Source organism: Salvia splendens, chromosome 15 (assembly GCF_004379255.2).
Source record: "Salvia splendens isolate huo1 chromosome 15, SspV2, whole genome shotgun sequence".
NCBI lineage: Eukaryota > Viridiplantae > Streptophyta > Magnoliopsida > Lamiales > Lamiaceae > Salvia > Salvia splendens.
In genome coordinates this window covers 18004956-18025714 of record NC_056046.1, presented here as the reverse complement: position 1 = coordinate 18025714, position 20759 = coordinate 18004956, and the positions used below count along the sequence as shown (strand labels likewise).

The 20759-nt window shown below is 36.8% G+C and overlaps 2 protein-coding genes and 1 pseudogene across 3 annotated transcripts; 1 reads left to right on the top strand and 2 right to left on the bottom strand.

The window, feature by feature from the left end:
- Positions 1 to 644: 644 nt before the first annotated feature.
- Positions 645 to 9063, bottom strand: LOC121768556. The gene is made up of 12 exons (XM_042165094.1): positions 8920 to 9063; positions 7115 to 8411; positions 4943 to 4950; positions 4361 to 4536; positions 3714 to 3774; positions 3483 to 3581; positions 2774 to 2868; positions 2296 to 2409; positions 2059 to 2126; positions 1571 to 1681; positions 1159 to 1381; positions 645 to 897 (listed from the first exon to the last, which is right to left on the bottom strand). Exons 2-12 carry the CDS (start codon positions 8389 to 8391, stop codon positions 787 to 789), a joined length of 2343 nt encoding a protein of 780 aa, XP_042021028.1. The 5' UTR covers positions 8392 to 8411; positions 8920 to 9063; the 3' UTR covers positions 645 to 786.
- Positions 9064 to 12310: 3247 nt separating this feature from the next.
- On the top strand, positions 12311 to 18013 carry LOC121768469 (membralin-like protein At1g60995). 2 transcript variants are annotated; one of them, XM_042164993.1, is made up of 15 exons: positions 12311 to 12600; positions 12797 to 12859; positions 12986 to 13414; positions 13573 to 13654; positions 14159 to 14220; positions 14411 to 14505; positions 15088 to 15167; positions 15498 to 15581; positions 15695 to 15811; positions 16104 to 16189; positions 16275 to 16381; positions 16832 to 16923; positions 17004 to 17080; positions 17247 to 17718; positions 17796 to 18013. In XM_042164993.1, the coding sequence occupies exons 1-14, from the start codon at positions 12448 to 12450 to the stop codon at positions 17715 to 17717; spliced, it is 1998 nt and encodes a 665-aa protein (XP_042020927.1). In that variant the 5' UTR covers positions 12311 to 12447; the 3' UTR covers position 17718; positions 17796 to 18013. The 2 variants fall into 2 exon arrangements, with proteins under 2 accessions (XP_042020927.1, XP_042020928.1); XM_042164994.1 differs by having other exon boundaries at positions 12541 to 12600; positions 12966 to 13414; positions 17247 to 18013.
- A 186-nt stretch (positions 18014 to 18199) lies between these two features.
- The window catches only part of LOC121766800, a 50083-nt pseudogene continuing 47523 nt past the window's right edge, over positions 18200 to 20759 (bottom strand).

Here is a 20759-nt window from a genome sequence, read left to right as displayed (position 1 = left end):
TATATGACCTGCATATCCTCCAAAAATAGCATGCTTCGGAGAGAACATCATCAATGTGAATCATTGCAATTTATTGCAATTCAACTATGCAACTGTGTAGACGAATGGAGCCGCACATGATCCTTCTTAAGAAAGAATTCTCGTTTTGCGTGATGTTAGAAAAAAAAAGTTATCGAAATGAATTTTTTTATTTTTATAAGAGGAAAACAATCACCCCAATATTATTTGCGAGTTTAAAGAGAAATATACCAATGCTATTGGGGTTTTAAACATAAGACTGGCCTTACATGCTAATGATATTGACGTGTTTAAATTTTAAATGAAACACGTCAATAGCATAAGCATGTTTTCTTCTCTCTTATTTTCCTTTTGCATCATTAACTCACAAAACAACACTACAAGTTTAGAGGTACCCGCAGGGTGTATCGCCTTTTACTCCATTGCAACATTCTCCCAAATCAACACACTGATTGCCACCGATTGCGTCGTCGTATTTGCTAGTATAAAGAAGTGACATCATTATCTCCACACAAGAAGTTTATCATCTTAATTGATCACCAAAGTCTACACTATCTGGTCATTCTAAGTCTGCCAATGATGCATATGCAACTTATGCTTTGATAAAGCTGAACACTTGAAAGATATTGAATCAAACAGCATGAATTAAAATATAACAAGAGTAGCATAGTCTCAAACCCCATTCAGTATTATGTTAGTTCTCCATCTATAAATTCCCTGAGAAACAGGAATGCATGCTGTTTGCCACATCCATAGACATCACCGCATCTAACTTTGGGGAATAAAATGCGCACGAGCAATACGGTAATCTCTTCCAGCAATCCAAGCACCAGTTTGCGTCCATGTTATATCGTCCCACTCGATATTATCGTCCATAACCTGGCAGTTTAAGAGAGCAGATACAAATTAGTAACATAATAGCATGTCGTTATCCTAACCAACTATGGCAAGACTGAATATCGCATATGCAATCAAGAAAAGATCCAACTTAAAAATCATAAGGATCTCATCCCCCCGCATTCTATCGAAAGTAGCAAGGATGGGATTTTTGAGAAACAAGGTAAAGACATGAGTCCTAAGAAAAGTAGCATAATATCATTGGAAAGAATCAGTAAGTAGCACCATGCATGGATGTATTACCTCTACATGTTCAAGGGGCAATGGAATTCCAATACTCTGCATACTTGTCTGGGGAAGTGGGCGCTTAACACGAGACCATCGGAACACATCCACTACAGTGCTTTCACCATCCACAGCACCTCGTTCACCATTAATGGAATGTGCATTGTTAATTTGAGGTCTTCCAGTTTCAGACGCTGTTCCAGCTTTTACTACCTTCTCTCGATTAAAGCATAGTTCATACCTATAGATAGCTCCATTGTAGTTCATATTAAAAATCAAATAAACTCATCCCCCACAACTAGTAAACTGAAGAAAACATGATGTACTGTACAACCCCAAGAGTCATTTCTATGATCATGTATAGTATTGGAATGACAAAAAGAATTGAGAATTAATATAATTTGATTTAAATTTAACCCAAAATATATACCTCCGATAATGAGTCTCTACATATAGCACTTCTCCCTTCTTTAAGCGTGCCGATGTAAAGTGGGACTTTTTTGGACCTTTGTCAGCAACCGCATTCATGCTGTATTTCAGCCTAAATAAACCAGAAATCAATAATAAGGGAAAAGTCACAGGTAGAAATAAAAAGGAGTACAGCAATTGGTATACCATCCCTTTTTTAGCCTATTAAATATTTCACCAGGATCATTGTTGATAATAACAAAAACAGTGATCACTTCAGAATATCTATGACAATGATTTATGACAGATAATTGTTAAATGAAAAAGCAACGATGGAGTTTAACCTTAACTTAACTAGCACAGGTAGAATACATTTGCACAATCCACATATCCAGCCATTCACAAAGATAGTGCTAATTAAACGGGGCTAATAATGGTGGTCATAAAAAAACATAATGCAAAAAACCGTATAAGAGTTCAAATGGTACAGTTGAAGAGCACATAACATACCAAGGCTCCATGCAGAGGTTGAACTGAGCTGTTACTTCACGGAGAAACTTTTGCTGGCGTAATGCATTCTGGAAAAACAGATGTAAATTTATTTATTTTATGTTTTTTTTAATTGAGGAAGTGGGTGTTAGGTTAAGCTATTCACAAGGACAGAGAAGGTAGCGTATTCCTTATCAATAACAAAAGATGTGTGTGCTTGGATATGATAGAGTAGATAGAACATCACGATGCAATTACCGAAGCTGCAGCTCTAGTAGTCATTTTGCGCTCCAAAGTAACTGGAATTAAAGTAGGCTCCACAGTTGATGATTGCGTAAGACAAGGTTTAAGATCAACAATCACACCTTCTTTCTGATAAAGAAGCACACCATCAATATAAGTAAATGAGTTAATACTCTCTCTGTCCCAAAGCGTCGTTCATTTCTTTCCATTTTGGTATGCCTCACAACAGCATTCATTTTCCATTTTTGGGCTCTAACCCACCACAAACCTTTTATCTTCTACCCTTACTTACCAACTTATTCACAATATCACCAACCATGGCCCACCACTAACTTTCTCCACTAACCACACATTACCTACAATTTTTTACTCATGCCATAAAAAGTGATTAATGTTTCTCTAGGACGGAGGGAGTAGTAAATAGCTGTGAGAGAGAGAGAGAGAGAGAGAGAGAGCAAAGGCAAACATGAAAATACATAGCAAGTCCAACAACCTTTACAAAGCAACATCGCTCAACACGATAACTGCAACCAATGGCTGCACCCCATGCACGGGAACGGACATTATTCCTCAGTGTAGAAATATAACCTGGCAGATTTAATGAAATAGAGTCAATTATCACAAAGCGTAGAACCCACAGAGAAATGGATGTAATGCTTTCCTTGAAAGATACTACTACTATTTAGCAAAGCATCAACTTTTTAATGGAAAAGGTACAGAGAAACATATACTCCACTACTCAATAATCAATATAATGTATACTACTTTAACAGTTACACAAAATACTAAGGTCCATCCACTCACATTTGCCTGTGAATATACTTCGGGTATAACAACAGATGATAATAATAATAATAATAATAATAATAATAATAATAATAATAATAATAATAATAATAATAACATAATAACAATACTCCTAGACTCCTAGTAGATAAAGTTATGTAAATTGAGGTAATGGAAGCATCAAGAGGCTAGCCGACAATTCACTAGCCACAAGTGGTATAGTCCAGGCAAACTTTGTTATGAGCAGGCATTCTCTCTCCTACCCTCTTTTCCTCGTACTGATATTTCTATTGACCCAGTGTGAAAGAAAGTTTTACATTGACATGCACTACATTTAACTATCAAAAGTCAGGACTTATGGAAACATCTGCTTAAAAAGCATGAATAATTTATGACTGGTTATATATTGAACATACTATCTTGTGGTGGCAGCACTCTGATGGTAGCCCTTAACTCCTGAGTAGTAGATGAAGGGGGAGAAGCTGTTGGGCGACAATATCCTGTATGCATCAGAACTAAACGAGAGTGTTTAATGTTAGTCGAAGTAGCATCAAGTACCTCTTGATTGTGCAACATAAAGAAGCTGAAATCCAACCAAAAAATAAGAACAGAAAAGAGAAAGTTGCAATATATGACACTGAGCATACCAGCCACCAAATCAGAGTCCACCGTATACACATCAGTTCCCCAAAGCTGACCACCTCTCACCTGCACAGGAATGAGGGTAAATTATAAAAGAAATGTGTCACAAGAAGGAAAGTTAAGAAGTGTGCACTGTTTTGTGGGACACCCTAAAATGGCTGTGTGCACTATTTTCTGGGATGGAGGGAATATCTTTATTAGTCAATACATCATTTGGAGCACAGGATGCAGAATTTAAGCTAGTAGGCATTTAGTTTTTTTGATCTGAAGATATAAAAACCGAGTGCTACCCACAATTAAGTCCTTGAATTTGAAGCCTCACAAACTTATTAAAGCATGTATCTCATGCTTATACTAGATAAAATTTACTGTGCTTTTATTTTGACTATTAAGCTATAATAAAGTAGTTCATTTACAAGTGTAAAATAGCCAGACACAAATGAAAATCATATAAAACTAAAAGAAATGAGTTTTTAATGCTGGAAATGGGCAAAAGCATGGTAAACTAATAAGGCATGAATATCTCAGGATGCAAAAGTATGAATTACCTATAGATGGAGATTCAGAAATACAAGTGGAATCTATAAAGTTCAATCAGTAACTGGGGCCACATAAGATGTACGAGCATCAGGAAAACATATAATTATCTTACTTGCCGATTAGTAGCAGTAACAAGTTCTGCTGGTATGCAAATTTCTAAAGTCGGGCCATTTTGAGAGGCATCACATGCTTTATCGCCTTGCAATAATTCATATTCCTTCCACAATTTTATGAGTTCTTGCATGCACTCACCAATTTTATAAACAAGACGGGACACACCAGTTTTACCTGCAAATGGACATCATGGATCCAAGATAAACACTACGATGTAACAGGAAATCTCATATAAAATTATGAAGAGTGCAACGTGGTATTTTTGATGCCCTAGGTAGTATCAGGAACTATGGGAGAAAAAAAAACAAATATCCAGAGGAAACCCAGAATATTATGTAGGAAACTCCGGCTATTTAAGATACCATGAATTCGCTGCATTATAGTAATATAGTATATTAGTATTCATTGAAAGCAAAGTTCAAGAAAATTTAGCACTACTGCTAAATGCTTTGATCAGGCACTTCTCATGGCCATGTTAATCATGAAATACTCCTCTAAGAGAAAATGAAAAGCAAACCAGAAATCCAAGTTAATTACGCAAATGGAAGGTAACAATCATCCAGTCCAACTTGAGCATTACCTTGTGACCTGCAGAAAGGTCAAAACAAACAAAAGATAACAGAGAAGAGTTAGGAATATCTATGCAAGAGAAGTCAAACAGGAAAATCAAGCAGGTAGATACAGGATACGATCAATCAAAGGAACTCATGAGAAGCAAAATGCAAGTAAATAAATCACCATGCTACTCAATTACTCATGCCTAATTATACCACAGAAAATTATGATGCGCAGAATTACATGGACTAATCATCACTGCACAACCAGGGCTGGGATGGAAGGAATGAAAAAGAGACGTGAATCCTATAGTAAAATCTGTCTCTTCTACAGGAAGGGGTTTATATCCTTTTAATTAATGAAAATGAAGTTCAAGTTGTCGTATTTAGGTGGTTGGGGAGCTGGGGGGTCTACAAGTAACCAAATAATGTTCTATAGTGTGGCACGTGAACTTCGGTAACGAAGGAATGTATATGAAGGCTTCTGGGTACATTAATTTCATCTTGAATATTTCTTTAGCTGGTTGAATGCGGATTAATGCTATCCAAGAGTTCCCTCACGAGAAGGCAATTGGGAGCACACAATTCTTTGTTAATGGGAAGGTAACTATGAATTGTTCTCTCATTTTACCGATGAGTATCTTATCTTTTATCTCACTTATCTAACAAACAATTTTTACACGCATATCCCTCTGCAGTGACTTGGCAACAGTGAGGAGCATTGAATCTTAAGAATAAATTACCATTAAGTCTCTCCCCTCCATTTAAGAAAATGTGTATCTCGACAAAAGTGCATAAGCATTAATTAGTACATGAATTCTAAGAGCTCGATTTCGTACAGACAACAAACAAATATGGAATTAATCTAATTTAAGCAAAGAAGTTCAAATCTACTTATCGGAACATATGTTACCGCTGAGAAGAATACAGTTTTTGATAAAGAGAGAAAGAGAGTTCAATGAAATTTCTGTCAAGGGAACTGCCAAGCCTATTTTACTTTCTTCGGGATGGGGAAATATTTTTGTTTAACTAGAATTGGGTTAAGATTGTTGGTCATAAATCATTAAATGGAAAAAAGGAGGGAATTGTTTAAAAGTGTCACTAAAACTGAACACTGGCCATTTAGTGCCGACATAAATGCTTTTTCATGATACAAAATTTGTGCCCCCACACCACACCCCTAAGATTAAATCAATTGTAGTATATGTTAGCATGACTATCATAGCATATATACATATACAGGGTACGGTTCTCACAAAAACGTCTTATTGTGAGAACTACGATAGAACTCTTACTCTAACCTATTAAGCATTTCGCAATATTTGCTCAGTGAATAGTTCATTTATAGGTTCGGTGCAACAGTTCTCTTACATATAAGGTTTGATGTCTACATGATCTTAAATTTTGATAATTGTATAGGTTTATTTCTCAACCCTATAATTTTATTAGTCTGCTTGTATCAAAATAATGGACAAGAATTGACAAAGTGGCATAAATCTAGGATAATTTTTTGACACACTAGTCTATTAAATATTAGGGCTTCCTCCAAACAACTCCAACCAACATTGATTGGCTTCAATTTTGGCACCAAGTCCATGCAGCTCAAGTTATTCATTCACGCCAACTCTGGACTTCATTTTATCCCCATTTTTACCTTCGAATCCCCCATCATCTTAAATACTTAATGTTTAGCATAGCATTTGTAATAAGCATATTGGAAATAGTCAATAAATGAAAAGTGCAAAGGTAACATCCATTTATGGAAAAAAAATGATCTTGAGGGGTTGGGGATGGTTTACAGCAAATGATTAATTTCAATGCATAAGCCAAATACGACACAACACAGGGAGATGTTCTTAATAGCACGTACTTCATGTATAAAGTGTTAATAAGATTCTAGATTATCAGAAAAACCAATTTCAGATGAAAATGGCAGCAGATACGAAGTTTGGCAATTTCTCTTTTTTTGCTCATCCACAGAAGAAGTGCTGCTGAGGGCTATAATTTGTCTTTTCCTTGCAACTCCAATATCATACACAGATATATAAACACATTAGAAGCGTTAATTTCCATATTATGTGGTTAACTTAAAATGGTGAGTTTTTCTCAAAGGGCTAAAAAGCTCACACCTCCATGCCACAAATGCACTCGGAATTAAAAGTTGTCATAGTGAAAAGGGAAAGATAATAAAATCATACCCTTCATTATCATTGGCACCAGATCTAAAAACTGACCCATGATTCCCCGATTGAGGACTACCTCTTGGAAGCAGCATTCTTTTTCTCTGCTGAACCCCACAATCTTCTCTTTCTTGTTCAGTGCCTCCTTCAACTTGCATACTGTCTTCTAGTTCTTTTTCATGATACCTAATGCGTTTATCGGGTCTATCTGATTCTAAATCAACATCCCTGTCCTTCATTTTGTCTATTGCCTCCCGGTCAACATTTTTCCACTTACCATGATCTTTCTTCGTCAGTTCCAAAGAGAAGTTATCCTGTTTAATAAATTTTCCAGGAACCTTCTCATTCTGAGGAGCCTCTTTTTCTGACCGATTCCACAACTCCTTCACATTATCTTTTTCCTTTTCTGGCTCTTTCTTTTCAATTCCCCCCCTCTCAGACTCTCTTTCCTCCTTTCCCATATCTTTGTTCTCATTAATGTTATTATCATGCTGCAAGGTGTTCTGGCGATCACTTCTTTCTTTATCTCTTTCCCCCAAATCCCAGTGCTTCACTTCTTTACGCTTTCTATCTTTGTCTTTTAGCTTGTCATCAACTTTTGTATCGACCTTGTTCTCCCCAACTGCTTCGCGAGCTTCAGAAAAGTCCTTATCATCAACATGCAAAACTTCATTACCAGCATCTGTTGGGCCATGCAAGCTGCCTCGCGATGTTTTCCCGGTTTCGGCATTTCCTCCTGGGACATCAGGATATTGTTTCAGACGGTGTTGTTCTTTCACATCTTTCAAATTCAACTGGCTGTTGGATCCTCTACAACCATCCTTATCTAGCTTCTCATTGCCCTTAGGTTCAGAATATGTGTCTCTTTCATGTTTTGATTCTTTACTATCATCACATCTGCCATCATGTTTATCAGATTTGGCAGTCTGTGGCAAATCCCTGGATTCAGACTTCATGTTGCGATTCTCGACTTTAACCTCTTTGATGCTGTCTTTTGAATCCCTGAACTCCATCCTGCTCTCTGAACCAACATGATCCGAGCTTGAATCATTTGGTGTTGGCATCCTGAGTAACATATTAGGAAGCAACGGTGATCTCCAATCTGCATCACGAGACTCATTGTTACGCAGTGCAATCTTAGGCACAACAACTTTCCCACCTACACCAGAATATGTTCCCTGGTCATCATGTGGATTCTTTAAAACAGAAGCGTGACTGTGATTGACACCACCACCAGCAACGCCGCTGCCATTGCCCCCATCTTCATGGGGTCTTCTATTTGGAGCTCCACTCATCTTTCAGTCAATTGAATAACCTAAATAAAAGAGAGAAAATAGTCACAACAATTAATGGACGCGTGCTTTACAACAAAAAATCTAGCAGCAGATTAGCAACAGTCATTAAATTCCATCGTATATTTTTCATATAAATCCATCTTTTATGGACTTTCAGTGGGCCCTTATGCACTTACAATCACATTCAAGGTTACCTTCAAAATCTTATTTTAGCAGATTTACCCAACACTCAGTAAATTTGGCAAAAACAAGTCATTAAATCAAGCAACTTAGCAGATTTAGCTCGAATTTTAGGAAAAGATGCTTCGATCGTTAGAATGTTAACCGAGCAACGGAGCTTAAAAAAACAGTGATGAAAGCAAGGTTGAGAGAAATAGTGAAAAATATCAACCCCTTCCAACGACCAATTATATAAAAAGACTAAATTAGGGCATGGAAACACTAATGAATTCAAACATTCCCGCAACGCATAGTCCATTTTTTGCATTGGAACGACAATGAAAAGGAGCAAATTTAGGTAAAACTTACCTCCACAGCGGGGAAGAAGGAATTGAATTGGTTTGAGGAGCAAGTGCTTTTCTTCAGTCTGTGATAGATTTGAGAGGGTTCGTGGCTTGTTTAAAGAGATTGAAGGAGCTCGTCGTCTACAATATAAGAGAGACATGAACGACAGCGAGGATCCTTTGCATAAGAGCATCATGTGGGTCCGGACCCACTTTTAATTAGGGATTTCAATTTACCTCGGAATCTGTGGGCTAACCCGAATAGCCCGCCAAATTTACATGGTTAGGGCTGAAAATTTTTAGTCCGATAAAATTACAGTCTGATTAACTCGCATCTGATTAACCCGCAACCCGTTAGGCCCAGATCCGAAAACCCGATGGGCTGGCCCGAAAATCCGATAAAATTTTTATTGTTTTATTTGTTTGACTCTAATTCGACACTTCATTAATTATTTTATAATATATATTACTCAAAAAATAACTTTTCATTTTATATATTAAATATATAAATTATATACTAAGTTTTTATTAATATAATAATAGATAAATAAATAAGAAACTTCAAATTCACTAAAAAATTATATTTAAATTTCTAGACATGCTTTAAAATTTCTTGTTGTTTATGTTTTATTTTACATAAATCTCAAATATTAGTATTTGATCATATTTATGTTTGAGTTTAAGCATATATCTCAAATTTATCATAATTAAATATTTTACATTTTATAAATATAACTAATTTTCACCATTATTTATTTGATTGATTGCATGTTAATTTTATCGGTAGCAACCCGATTAACCCGATGGGCTAGCCCGAAACCCGAGCTTTTAGGGTTATGGTTGAATTTTTATAACCCGAAAAAATCACAACCCGATTAGCCCACACCCGATTGATCCGCAACCCGAATAGGGTTGGCCTGAAACCCAGTGGGCTGGCCCGATTGACATCCCTACTTTTAATAATTTTTTACTCTCTGCTCTTCTCTAAAGCACAACACTCATACACATGCTCTTCCGCAACGACATGCTCAAGAGTCCCACCATTCCATTATTTAATTTAAATACTTACATTACTAAAAACACATTAAAATATAAAAATTACATAATTAAATCCTTAAAAATAAAAAATACATACTTAAAATCCTAAAAAATAAAAAATACATAATTAAAATTCTGCGAATAAAAAATTACATAATTAAAGACTAACAAATACCCCGTGGAAGACTAGTCCTCTAGCCCTATCCTTAATATTTTTCGGAGACCCCGTATCATTGTCAAATGTGAATCAAGTTGCTCGGGAGTCATCTGAGACCTATCGGCCAAATTGAGTTGAGCCAAAATGGTGCACAACGAGTTGGTGGGGGTTGAGGTGGCACAAAGGGAGCGGGGGGCGGGGGCGGATGGAGTCGCGGCACGACGACGGTTGGCCGTCGCTTTCTTTTTTCCTTGCGGCTGGCGTTGGGAATTGCTCGGGCCGGCGTCGGGGCTACCTAAGTTAGCTCGGATAGAGATACCGACTTCGACCGTTTGCTGGAGGAACTGAAGGAGGATGATACGCATCCCTTGTACTTCAAATGATGGCGCACCTTCTGTCAAGCGCTGAGGTACTTGAACGGTTTGTAATGTTGGGATTGGTAGGTCGCCAACGCGGCACTGATGATGTCGAGTTCGCTCCTACAGCTCCCCGCCGACCGCTCTTCCTGGTGGTAATACCCCTGAAACTTTTGGATTTCTTCGTTGGCTCTAAAGATGGCATTGCGCACCTTACTCTCATTGCGCTCGATGGTTCCATCCGGACGATTTTCAATGTATCAGCGAGAGAAGCGCCACTAAAACCTATCCCCGCTTTGGTTCGTGTCAACCTCCGGATCTTTTGAGATAATCAAATAGACTTTGAATAACTGATCTATCTCCGCGCGGAGTGTACGGGGTGCGGACACCACGAGGAGTAGGAGGAGTTTGAGAGCCGCAGCTCCCTCCCGATCCGGGTTCGGGTGCCCATCCGTATCGCCCATCGGGGGCATCTTGGTCATCCACTGGGTAAGGCCGGTAGCCACCCGGAACTTGAGAACCTTGGGTTTGAGGAGGGGTCGAGAATTGCGTTTCCGGATTAGGGAATGGTTGTGAGCCGAACCATTTGTGGTTCCAACAGCGGGAGTCTAATGGGTGATCGTCGGAGCCGGACATTTTTTTTGTAAGAGTGAAAGATTGAGAATTGATAAGAGAATTTAGATGAGAATCGTATAGATTGGCGGAATTTTTTTTTGTGAAAGTAGACTATTTATAGATGAAAATGTGAATTTTGGGGAAAAATTTGAAAAATAAATTAAAAGTGGGGAGAAAACAGATATAATTTATTGGGAAGCGTGAAAATATTTTTTTTAGTTAAAATATATTTTTTTAATTAAATTCGAATTTTAAAAAATTGAAAATCCCGTCGAGCCACGTCAGCCTGCTCCGTGGCACGAACGTGCTCGATGTATCGAGCAGGGCCGTGCCAGCGGCAAGAGCACAACGGCGGACAGGGGAGTGTCATGTCAGCGGCACTCACGCCGTCCTCCTCCGCACCTATGCTGATGCTCTAATATTTAACGCATAGTATTTTATATTTTTTTATAGTACTAGCATATTTAGAGTGTCCACAATGGGGGAGCCGCGGCCCGCGGCTCTGTGCGCGGCCCATTGCAGAGAGCCAAGAGCCGGGGCGCAGGGCCGAGAGCAGAGGGCGAGCCGCGACCCTCCACTGCAGCGGGCCGCCATTCGCGGCTGGGCCGCGGAATTTAATTTTTTTTTTTAAATTTCGAAAATTATTTATAAAATACTACACTTCCATTCCATTTTTTCAACTCCATTTTACTTCCATTTTCCTCCAATCTTTCCAATATTTCCTTCCAATTTCAATTCAACCTTGCAACTATGGATTCCAACGACGAACAATTCCAACAAGCGGTAGACCTGGAGTTCTAAAACCTTGTTGCAGCGGTGCAACGTGAAGCCGACGAGGCGGAAGATGCGGCGGAGGCGGCGGCTGAGGCGGTTCCATTTTCGGGTTGTTGTTTTTAAATTAGAAAACTTTCGTTGTATAATTTTCCTATTTTAATATAATACAACGAAGTTCTTGTTACATTTTGGTTTTATGTTGTGAATTTTTTTATTTACAATCCAAATTATTTTATTTTAATTAAATTTATAAATATCATAAATTTAAAGTCTAATAAAATTTAATATAGTTAAATTAAAAATAACATTAAAAAAAGAAAATAAATTAATTTTTTTTTATAGAGGGCCACATTTGGTGGCCCTTGTTAATTTTATTAATTTTGTTACTATACCATTGCGGAGGGTTACATGAGAGCCATGAATGATGGCCAGACCATATTTAGTGGCCTTCGAGGGTTACCATTGTGACACTCTTACTCCGACACGTGAGACAATAAAATAAAATGTTAGGCGGCTAAAGGTCTGACAAAAATCAAAATCCCTACCAATGGAAGCTGCAGATGAGAAATTCGCCGGATAATTGATCTTCGTCTTCCTCCTCCGGCAATTGGAAATGGATCCAGAGCAGACCTTTATTCGGGTGCAGGAGCGCTTTTCTGAGATGCTCACTCCCAATATCAGAGCTAAGCTCGAGTACTTTTTCCTCTTATTGGCAATTACCCTCTTCTCTATCCTCGTTGTTATGCACGCCAATTATGTTCAGCAGGTTTCCACTTTTATCTCTCTCTTCATCTTCTTTTCTAGTTCCACTAAAATTGTGGTTTGGTGTTGTTTCTTTATCAAATTATTTAGTGTTACAGGTGGGCTTCATCGTTTCAGTTCCATGTTTGCATCGTTACCCCTTTTAATACTACTCTATTATGATGGAAATTTCACTGTATTATTATGATTGAATGCTGCAGCCTGGCTGTTCCAGTGAGTTCCCTAGTGCCAATATGTCTGATGCCCAGCTTATTCAGATTAAGGTATGAAATGATCCTTCTTTTTTTTAATCGAAATCATGCTCTTCTCCAAAAGTCTTTGTGCAACGTGTAAAACTTTCTTGTTCAACTGATTATAACGGCTTCTCAGTTTTACTTGCTCTCTTTCAGATCACCAGCGCTGGCCTGTGGTCACATAATGAGCCCATTAATCACGAGATAGACGCCTGTGTTAAAGAAACTGGCGCTGAAAGTGAAGAACCCACCAATGTGGATGGTGACGGTTCACCTCATTTGGCCGCAGATTCGTGGTTGAGCTGGATAAGCTCTGATGCAAAGATGGTGAAATCTCGACTACAATTTTGGAAGACTGACAATGATGTTTTAGAATCCCAAAGAGAAATTTCTATCAGCAGTGAAAGGTTTAAACCACCATCTGATGATGTGATAGTGAAAGTCAGTAAAGATGTGCCTCGGAATAAGTTTTTCGTTTCGCCAAAAGAATCTCTTAGGGCTGCTATATTTCATATTGGTAGAAAGTGGCATGGCCGTTTGTCTTTCTTTCTCAGATTAGCAAGGCGAACTCTTGGAGGTTTATGGGTCAGATTATGATGATATATTTCTTCCTTTCCCTTTCTGTGAATTGGTTACCAATGATGTCAGGAATCCATATACATCTTTTCTATGAGAGATTATTTAATGCAGCAGACATACTTTGCAAAACAGCTCTAATTAACCGTAGCCGCACATCCATGCAGGACATTGCTGGTATTAATTTGAATTTTGATATTCCCAAGTGGCTAAAGATCTTACATTTGGACAGGTTCAACTCCTATGCAGGTAGATGCTTTCACTGCTCATATATTTACTAGATTTTTGGTGACATTTAATGCATGATTCCAGTCCATTCAACTTCGAATAATGAGATTTTAGCTCTTTGTTTTGCAATCCCATGGAATTCGATATCACTTCTCTATGTAACCTAATTTGTAATATGTTAGATTATCTTAAATCCTAGCATGCTTTTGTTTCAAAGTTTTCCTAAACTTTGGTTGACATTCTGAGAGTGCTGCCTTGTAGACATGGGCGGATCTACTTGGAGGATTGGTGGGGCATTTGCCCCTCCTCAAAAATTTATACCCATGATATTTTTCTTCAAATTTAAAAATTTATTTTAAATCCTCTTTTAAATGCCCCTTCTCATTACAACAAAATTTGATTATAAATACATTTTTGCCCCTCCTCTCGTCAAATCCTGGCTCCGCCCTTGCTTGTAGACATTGTCAGAGTATAAGAAACCATTCATCTCATGCAACCTTATTGTACTTTTTATTAATATCTCAGTGCAGTTTCTAGAGAAGAGAAGCAAGGCATTTGAACCAGCTTATTTGTATACCATGGAAAAGGTTTATTTATAAGTTCATTTGATTTTCTTGTTTACTTTTCTGCATCGAGCTATTCCCTGTTGTGGTGAATAATATTGGTAATTTACATTTTGCTTCTGGAAATTTTTAAGATTTACCCTCCAGGAGGCAGAGCCTCATTTACCCTTCTCTCTCATTGTCGGCTTTTTTTACGTAATGCCTTCTTGTGTAGGGTTATTTTTTGTTGCCTGAAGAAGCTAGATCAAGGCATGGAATTCATACAGTCAATATCAGTATTTCAGCTCGACATAATTGCTTTGGCAATCGGTAATACAGTTTTTCTTTTTCGTGCATTTTAAATGAAAAGACTGCTCGTTTAATTGATATTTTCTTTTTTTGCATAGTTTGAGCTAAGGTGTCAAAGTCTTTTATCTACGTTGTACATAGAATAGGTTATCTTTTCTCGTTATATAAAATGAGGCTATGGCTTATGCTGTTACTAGACAGTCCCTTTCACTCAGATATTCATTGACACTTTTACTGGGCTAGCCGTGGGGAGTTGTATGATTCTTTGAATTAGGCATATCTGCATGATTTTAGCAATGTGATAGTAGTAGCTTACTACTCACTTAGTACATGTATAGAGCACATTTGACATTAAACTAGAATTCAAATTTCAAAACGAATAAATTGACATGCAGACCTTTCTACCTAAGCTGTTCACAGTTCACAATACATGAATTGGAGTACTAGATAGCCAGTTAACTTGATATATGTATTCTGCTTCCAGTAAAATTTATTTACTTGAAAATAAAGTACTGCAGATAATTGTGCCATTAGCTCATTAAGACAACTAACCTATTATGTTTCTAGCTACTAACATTAAATTGATATGGTGGTTTTGTTCAGGTGGCAGCAGTTGTTGATAAACAGGGTAGTAGGATATGACACTATTTTGATGAATAGTTTATTGAATTCACCTGGCCAAGGTATCAAGTTCCTGTGCTCTTAGTTATTGTTCAAGCTTGAAAATTTCATGGTTTTTTGCTCTTTCATGAAACCACACTGATTATTGCATAACAAACTGCCATCTCGTACTTGATTCTTGCACTGCTCTTCTGCCACATAACTGTCTCTGAGTTAATGGGTTTTGTCAAATCAACCAATTTATGGTTTAAATTTATTACTCGTAACCTTTAATATACTTGTTTCATACTTAATATGATTTTGCTATCTTAATCAAGTAAGGCATAGCTAGCCTAGAGTACTATTAGTATGTGTTTCCTTCCATTATACTAGATGTTTTGCAATTTGGGCAGGTTACCTTTACAATTACCAAACAAAGGAGTTCTATAACCTTACCTATGCTCATGAGCAGCCTGAAAGTTCTGCAAAATTCGGAGGTTAATGTTTTACCATTCCTCACTAGATTCAGACATATCTAAGCTGTCTTTTAAAAATTAAATGTCACATGATAATAAAACATGATATGCTCTTCTTCTGCTATCCTTTGCAGACTATCTTGTGACCAAGTGCGGTGTATTAATGATGTCACTATTTGTTTTCTTCACTACCACAATGTCAGTTTCATTTACATTGAGAGAGACGCAAACGCGTATGCTGAAGTTTACAGGTTTGTTTTGACAAATGAGCTAGTATTATTTAAATGATCGTCCTCATCTTTCATTATGCCATGCAAGACTTTCATCAAAGAAAAACATTATTGATTAAGTCAACTTGAGTCTTACATTATGCTGTCACCACAAAAGTTCCATTCCATGGTTGAAGATATAGAGTGACACAACTTGTTGTTTTGAATATATGGAGTATTTGATTTTGACTTGATTGCTGGATCATAATGTTTCTTTTTTCTCCCCTCTATATCTATATTGTCTTTACTTTCCATATCTGTATCCATATTTCAGTGCAGCTCCAGCATCATGCTCGGCACAGGCTTCCAACCTTTCAACTGATTTTTGTGCATGTAATAGAATCGCTTGTTTTTGTACCGGTAAGCATGCAACTACTTTTAGTGATCTTTTGCTCCTTGTACTCCGTTATAAATGAACTGACACGTCTTCTTATTTTGCATCCAGATAATGATTGGAATACTATTTTTTCTATTTGAGTTTTATGATGATCAGCTTTTGGCTTTTATGGTCTTGATTCTTGTCTGGATCTGTGAACTCTTCACGCTTATCAGGTGGTTCCCTTTCCTTAGCTTCTAGTTCTACCTAACAACAAAAGTATGAAAAAATCAAGAGAAGCAGTTTGTTATTAAAATATTAACAGTATATCTATTATATATAAAACCGAACATTTTGAATGATATTTAACAGCTGAATGGCTTTTGTTGCCTTTAATTTGCCTAACCTTGTGGATAAGATGTCTGACTTCTAACTAAGGAAAGCCACCCCATGCCAATATTTCTACTATCCGTATGTGTAGGGTTGTAGTAGACTATCATGTGTGATCCACAGCGTTAAAGCCTGATAACACAATAATCAGGCCTTCCCTGATAATTTCTATACGATGATTGGTATAAATGCAGATATAAAGTACTTAGACCTAAAATTTTGGTCTATGATTCTATGTGCAACCAATTCTTGAGCGTTCTTTTTACTGACACCGTTGTTTCTTGTATTGCTTGCAGTGTCCGTACACCTATATCAATGAAGTTCTTTCCTCGGTTCTTTTTGCTCTACTTTTTAGTGTTTCACATATACTTTTTCTCCTATACATATGGTAATATTCAAGTACCTCAGCATCAGATGATCATATTATCCAAGTCTTTATTCTTTGACATGCCAATTTTGTGCATGCAGGGTTTTCTTATTTAGCTCTCTCAACATCTGCAGCATTTATGCAGCACCTTGTCCTCTATTTCTGGAATAGATTTGAGGTACATGCTTCAAACACTATATGTTTGTAAGTTATAATGCAGTATCTTGGAAGGAAGAATCAGAGTTGCGAGATTGAGGGAAAACAATGTGACGATGCTATTATTCTTCATGTCCTCCCATTAGTTAGTCACTTAGGGATTGATTCCTAATAGAATATCCTGGCAGGTTCCTGCTTTGCAGAGGTTTATGCAAAATCGTCGTTCACATTTTCAGCAACATCCAGATTTTCATATCACATCCTCTACTATTCTGGCATCAACGCTACGCATCACAAGATTAAACACAAGGAACCCTGGAGCTGTAAATTCAGATATGGCCTCTGGACCTGTACCTCGAGGTGGCGGAACGCCAAGAAATGCTCCTGCTGGTCCTGAGGAACAGCCCCCTAATAGGTTAGGCAATCCTCTGAATCTTGGCGAACAACCTGTCCTTCGTCAGCCAGAGGGTGGAGGGAATCCTGGGGCCATGAGTTCTTTTAGTTCACTGTTGTTGTGGATCCTTGGGGGAGCTTCATCAGAGAGCCTCAACTCTTTCTTGTCCATATTTCGAGACTTCAGAGATCAAGGTCAAGTTTATGCAGAACCTCCGCAGCAAGAAAATCCTCAAGAAAATCGTGCAGCACAGAACAATGAATGAGGTATCCCTGGATACCTAGTTTGCTCTCTACTCAGTAAAGTAATATTGCTAATGCTCCCTCGGATCAATTCATCACAGCTGCAGTTTGTATGATACTTTCGACAGCTGCAGTTTGTATGATACTTTCGACGGGATTAACAATCAACACATGGAGCCAAAATTCGATGAGAGAGCAATGTACACTAATACAAATGCTATTCAACTGTAATAACATGTACATAAGAAAATGTTCCAACTTTTAGAACTTCAAAGTAAAGCAAAATCCAACTCAGTTTTGTGCAGTGACTTTTATATCATTCCTTCCTAGATAAATACTTCACTTCATTCGCACCTCAAAATAATCTTCTTCAAACATATTCTGTTGCTATCTTAATTACAGAATATGTTAAGCTTGATTTTATACTCCTTTACTTTGTTTTCTTCAAATAATTTGGCATGGTTTTAAGTCAATGATGATAGTAAATGTTTGTTCATGATTACTATTACACTAAAAGAATATTCAGTTTTCTGCTGGATGCATAAATGCAAATTTGTATGGATTCTTCAGCTGTGCTGGAAAAAGTGATTAAAGATTAACTTTGTATTTCAATTAAGCGGAAAACAAGGAAGGAGATCATTATACGACCAGAATAACATTGATAAAAAATGGAACACCAAACTACAAATTTTACAAATACGTCAGACATACCAAATAAGAGCACCAAACTCTAGAACAATTGCTTGAAGTGTCAATAACTTGTTCCGGACCTGTGACATTTATATGAGAAACTCTTAGGCATAATAAGGAGAAGGAAAGATTAGTGACCTTACAAATTGATGGCATAAAAACAACTATTTAAGAAACTCACATATACAGCACAAAAAAGAGCAATTATGATGCTAGCAATATATATTGCTGTAGCATATATGCGGACTGGGTCAAACATCATTGTAACTTGTCTTTTAGGGCCAATAAGAAATGCTGTGCTGCCACCAAAAACATCAAAGTTAGCATTTAAAATTTACTTCTGATGGACTTGAAAATGACCATAGAAAGTTTAATGGAATCAGAAACTGTGACACAAGTGGATATTATATGATCAAGCGCAAGCATGGAATGAGAACAAAAAAGACAGAGAAATGTCAATCTCATGTGTCAAAACTTTATAGTCCTCCAATGATTACAAAAATCAAAGAAAGTAGGCTAGAATGCGTTGTGTATATTAGTTAAGCAGGACAATTAATAACTACGTAGGAAAGAGCTACAGCATATATCTTGGAGCAGAACCAGAAATGAATGAAATGCAGTTGATCGTCCATGAAATTAGAAACTAGAAATGGTCTAATATCAATTCATCTCCGTATCATCTTTGCCATACAAATTTCTTAAAAGGAACTCTCTTGTATAAATCAAGGCATACAGAAACACAATGCCTAACGATACACTACGGCAAGTCGGCAACAGTATAAAAGATGAGATCATAACAAAAGCATGCGATTGCCAATGCCAAAATGTAAAGAGGTGGCTCATAGTATTCTCGGACCTTCCAAGAGCAAGCATATTTCCTAAAGAGAATGTTATCCCAAATTTGACAGGATGGAAGAAAACAAGCATCGACTGTCAGGCATAAAACAAAAATACAAACTGCTAGCCATCTTTCGATGCTTTACCGATTTCGATAATGAAATCTAATTCTAGATTTGAATTAATTCAACCATAACATTTATACTATGAAGTGGAGATAGATCACCAACCTCTATCCATGCTTATTAATTTGATGTAGGGTTGGATCCACTATTTGATGTTTCCCCTTAAGCTGCTATTGATGTTTATCCTCTCCTTGACCTCAAGCCTTCTATTTGATCTCTTTAATGGATAAGGAATCAAGAGCACTTATATATATATATATATATATATATATATATATATATATATATATATATATATAGGCATTTGATCAAAACAAAAATGGCCTTAAACCAAGAATTGCAGACGGTTTTATGTCCATTGGATTAGACAATCTAATCTTTAGATTAGATTAATTAACGGCCAGATTTTAATGGGAACATATTATTATTTTAATTATTTATAATCTAAAAAGGTTAATTAAGTAAATTATAGTATGTCGTTAGTTATAGTATTTCCTATAATTTTGCTCTGTCATCTCTCCACTAACTGCTCTTTATCGTAGTTTATTAGCCCATAATTTCTTCTCCTTCAATCTTTCGTCGAATTTGCATACCCTATTCCAATTAATGTAGTTCTGCTTAGTTTGGTCATACTAAGCATTTAATACGTCATATGATTATAATATAATCATTTAAATGAACACTTCAGGGTCAAAATATGCGCTAATCGAAGTCATAATAACATATACATAAGTTTGGTCATAATAAGCATTTAATTCGTCTTACGCTTATAATATAAATATTTAATTGATCACTGTTGGGTCATAATACTGCTACAACCGAAGTCATAATAACATATAGCTAAGTTTGGTCATAACAAGCATTTAATTAGTAATACGTTTATAATATACATAATTTAACCATTAAATACATACCAACTATACGCTAATCAACGTTATAATAACATATAGATATGTTTGGTCATAATAAGTATTTAATACGTCATATGTTTATAATATAAATATTTATATGCACAATTCAGGGTCAAAATATGTGCTAATCTAAGTCATAATAACATATAGATAAGTTTGGTCATAATAAGCATTTAATTCGTCTTACGCGTATAATATAAATATTTAAATGATCACTGTTGGGTCATAATATGCGCCAACCGAAGTCATAATAACATAGGTGAAGTATCTGACGAATCTTCGCTCGAACAAAGAGTGGTTGGAGTTTTTAATTGTTGTGCCTATTCAGAATTTCCAGAAGAGTTGTGTGATTTAGTGATTAGGATTTTTTGGGGTGAGGTAGATATGTTGGGGGAGAGACGAATTGAATAGGCGGGAACTGAACAATCAGGCTACTGGCGTGTGGAGTAATGCTCCCATGATTTCCGCGAAGAAAAAACGGAACGTTTGTTTTTATTTTTTT

Coding starts and splice junctions, on each gene's coding strand:
- LOC121768556 (XM_042165094.1), bottom strand. CDS start 8,391: ATGAGTGGAGCTCCAAATAGAAGACCCCATGAAGATGGGGGCAATGGC. Junction 3,775..4,360: donor TTACTGCTACTAATCGGCAA/GTAAGATAATTA, acceptor ATTCCTGTGCAG/GTGAGAGGTGGTCAGCTTTG. Junction 3,582..3,713: donor GGACTCTGATTTGGTGGCTG/GTATGCTCAGTG, acceptor ACTCTCGTTTAG/TTCTGATGCATACAGGATAT.
- LOC121768469 (XM_042164993.1), top strand. CDS start 12,448: ATGGATCCAGAGCAGACCTTTATTCGGGTGCAGGAGCGCTTTTCTGAG. Junction 14,506..15,087: donor CATAATTGCTTTGGCAATCG/GTAATACAGTTT, acceptor GGTTTTGTTCAG/GTGGCAGCAGTTGTTGATAA. Junction 15,582..15,694: donor AAGTTCTGCAAAATTCGGAG/GTTAATGTTTTA, acceptor TATCCTTTGCAG/ACTATCTTGTGACCAAGTGC.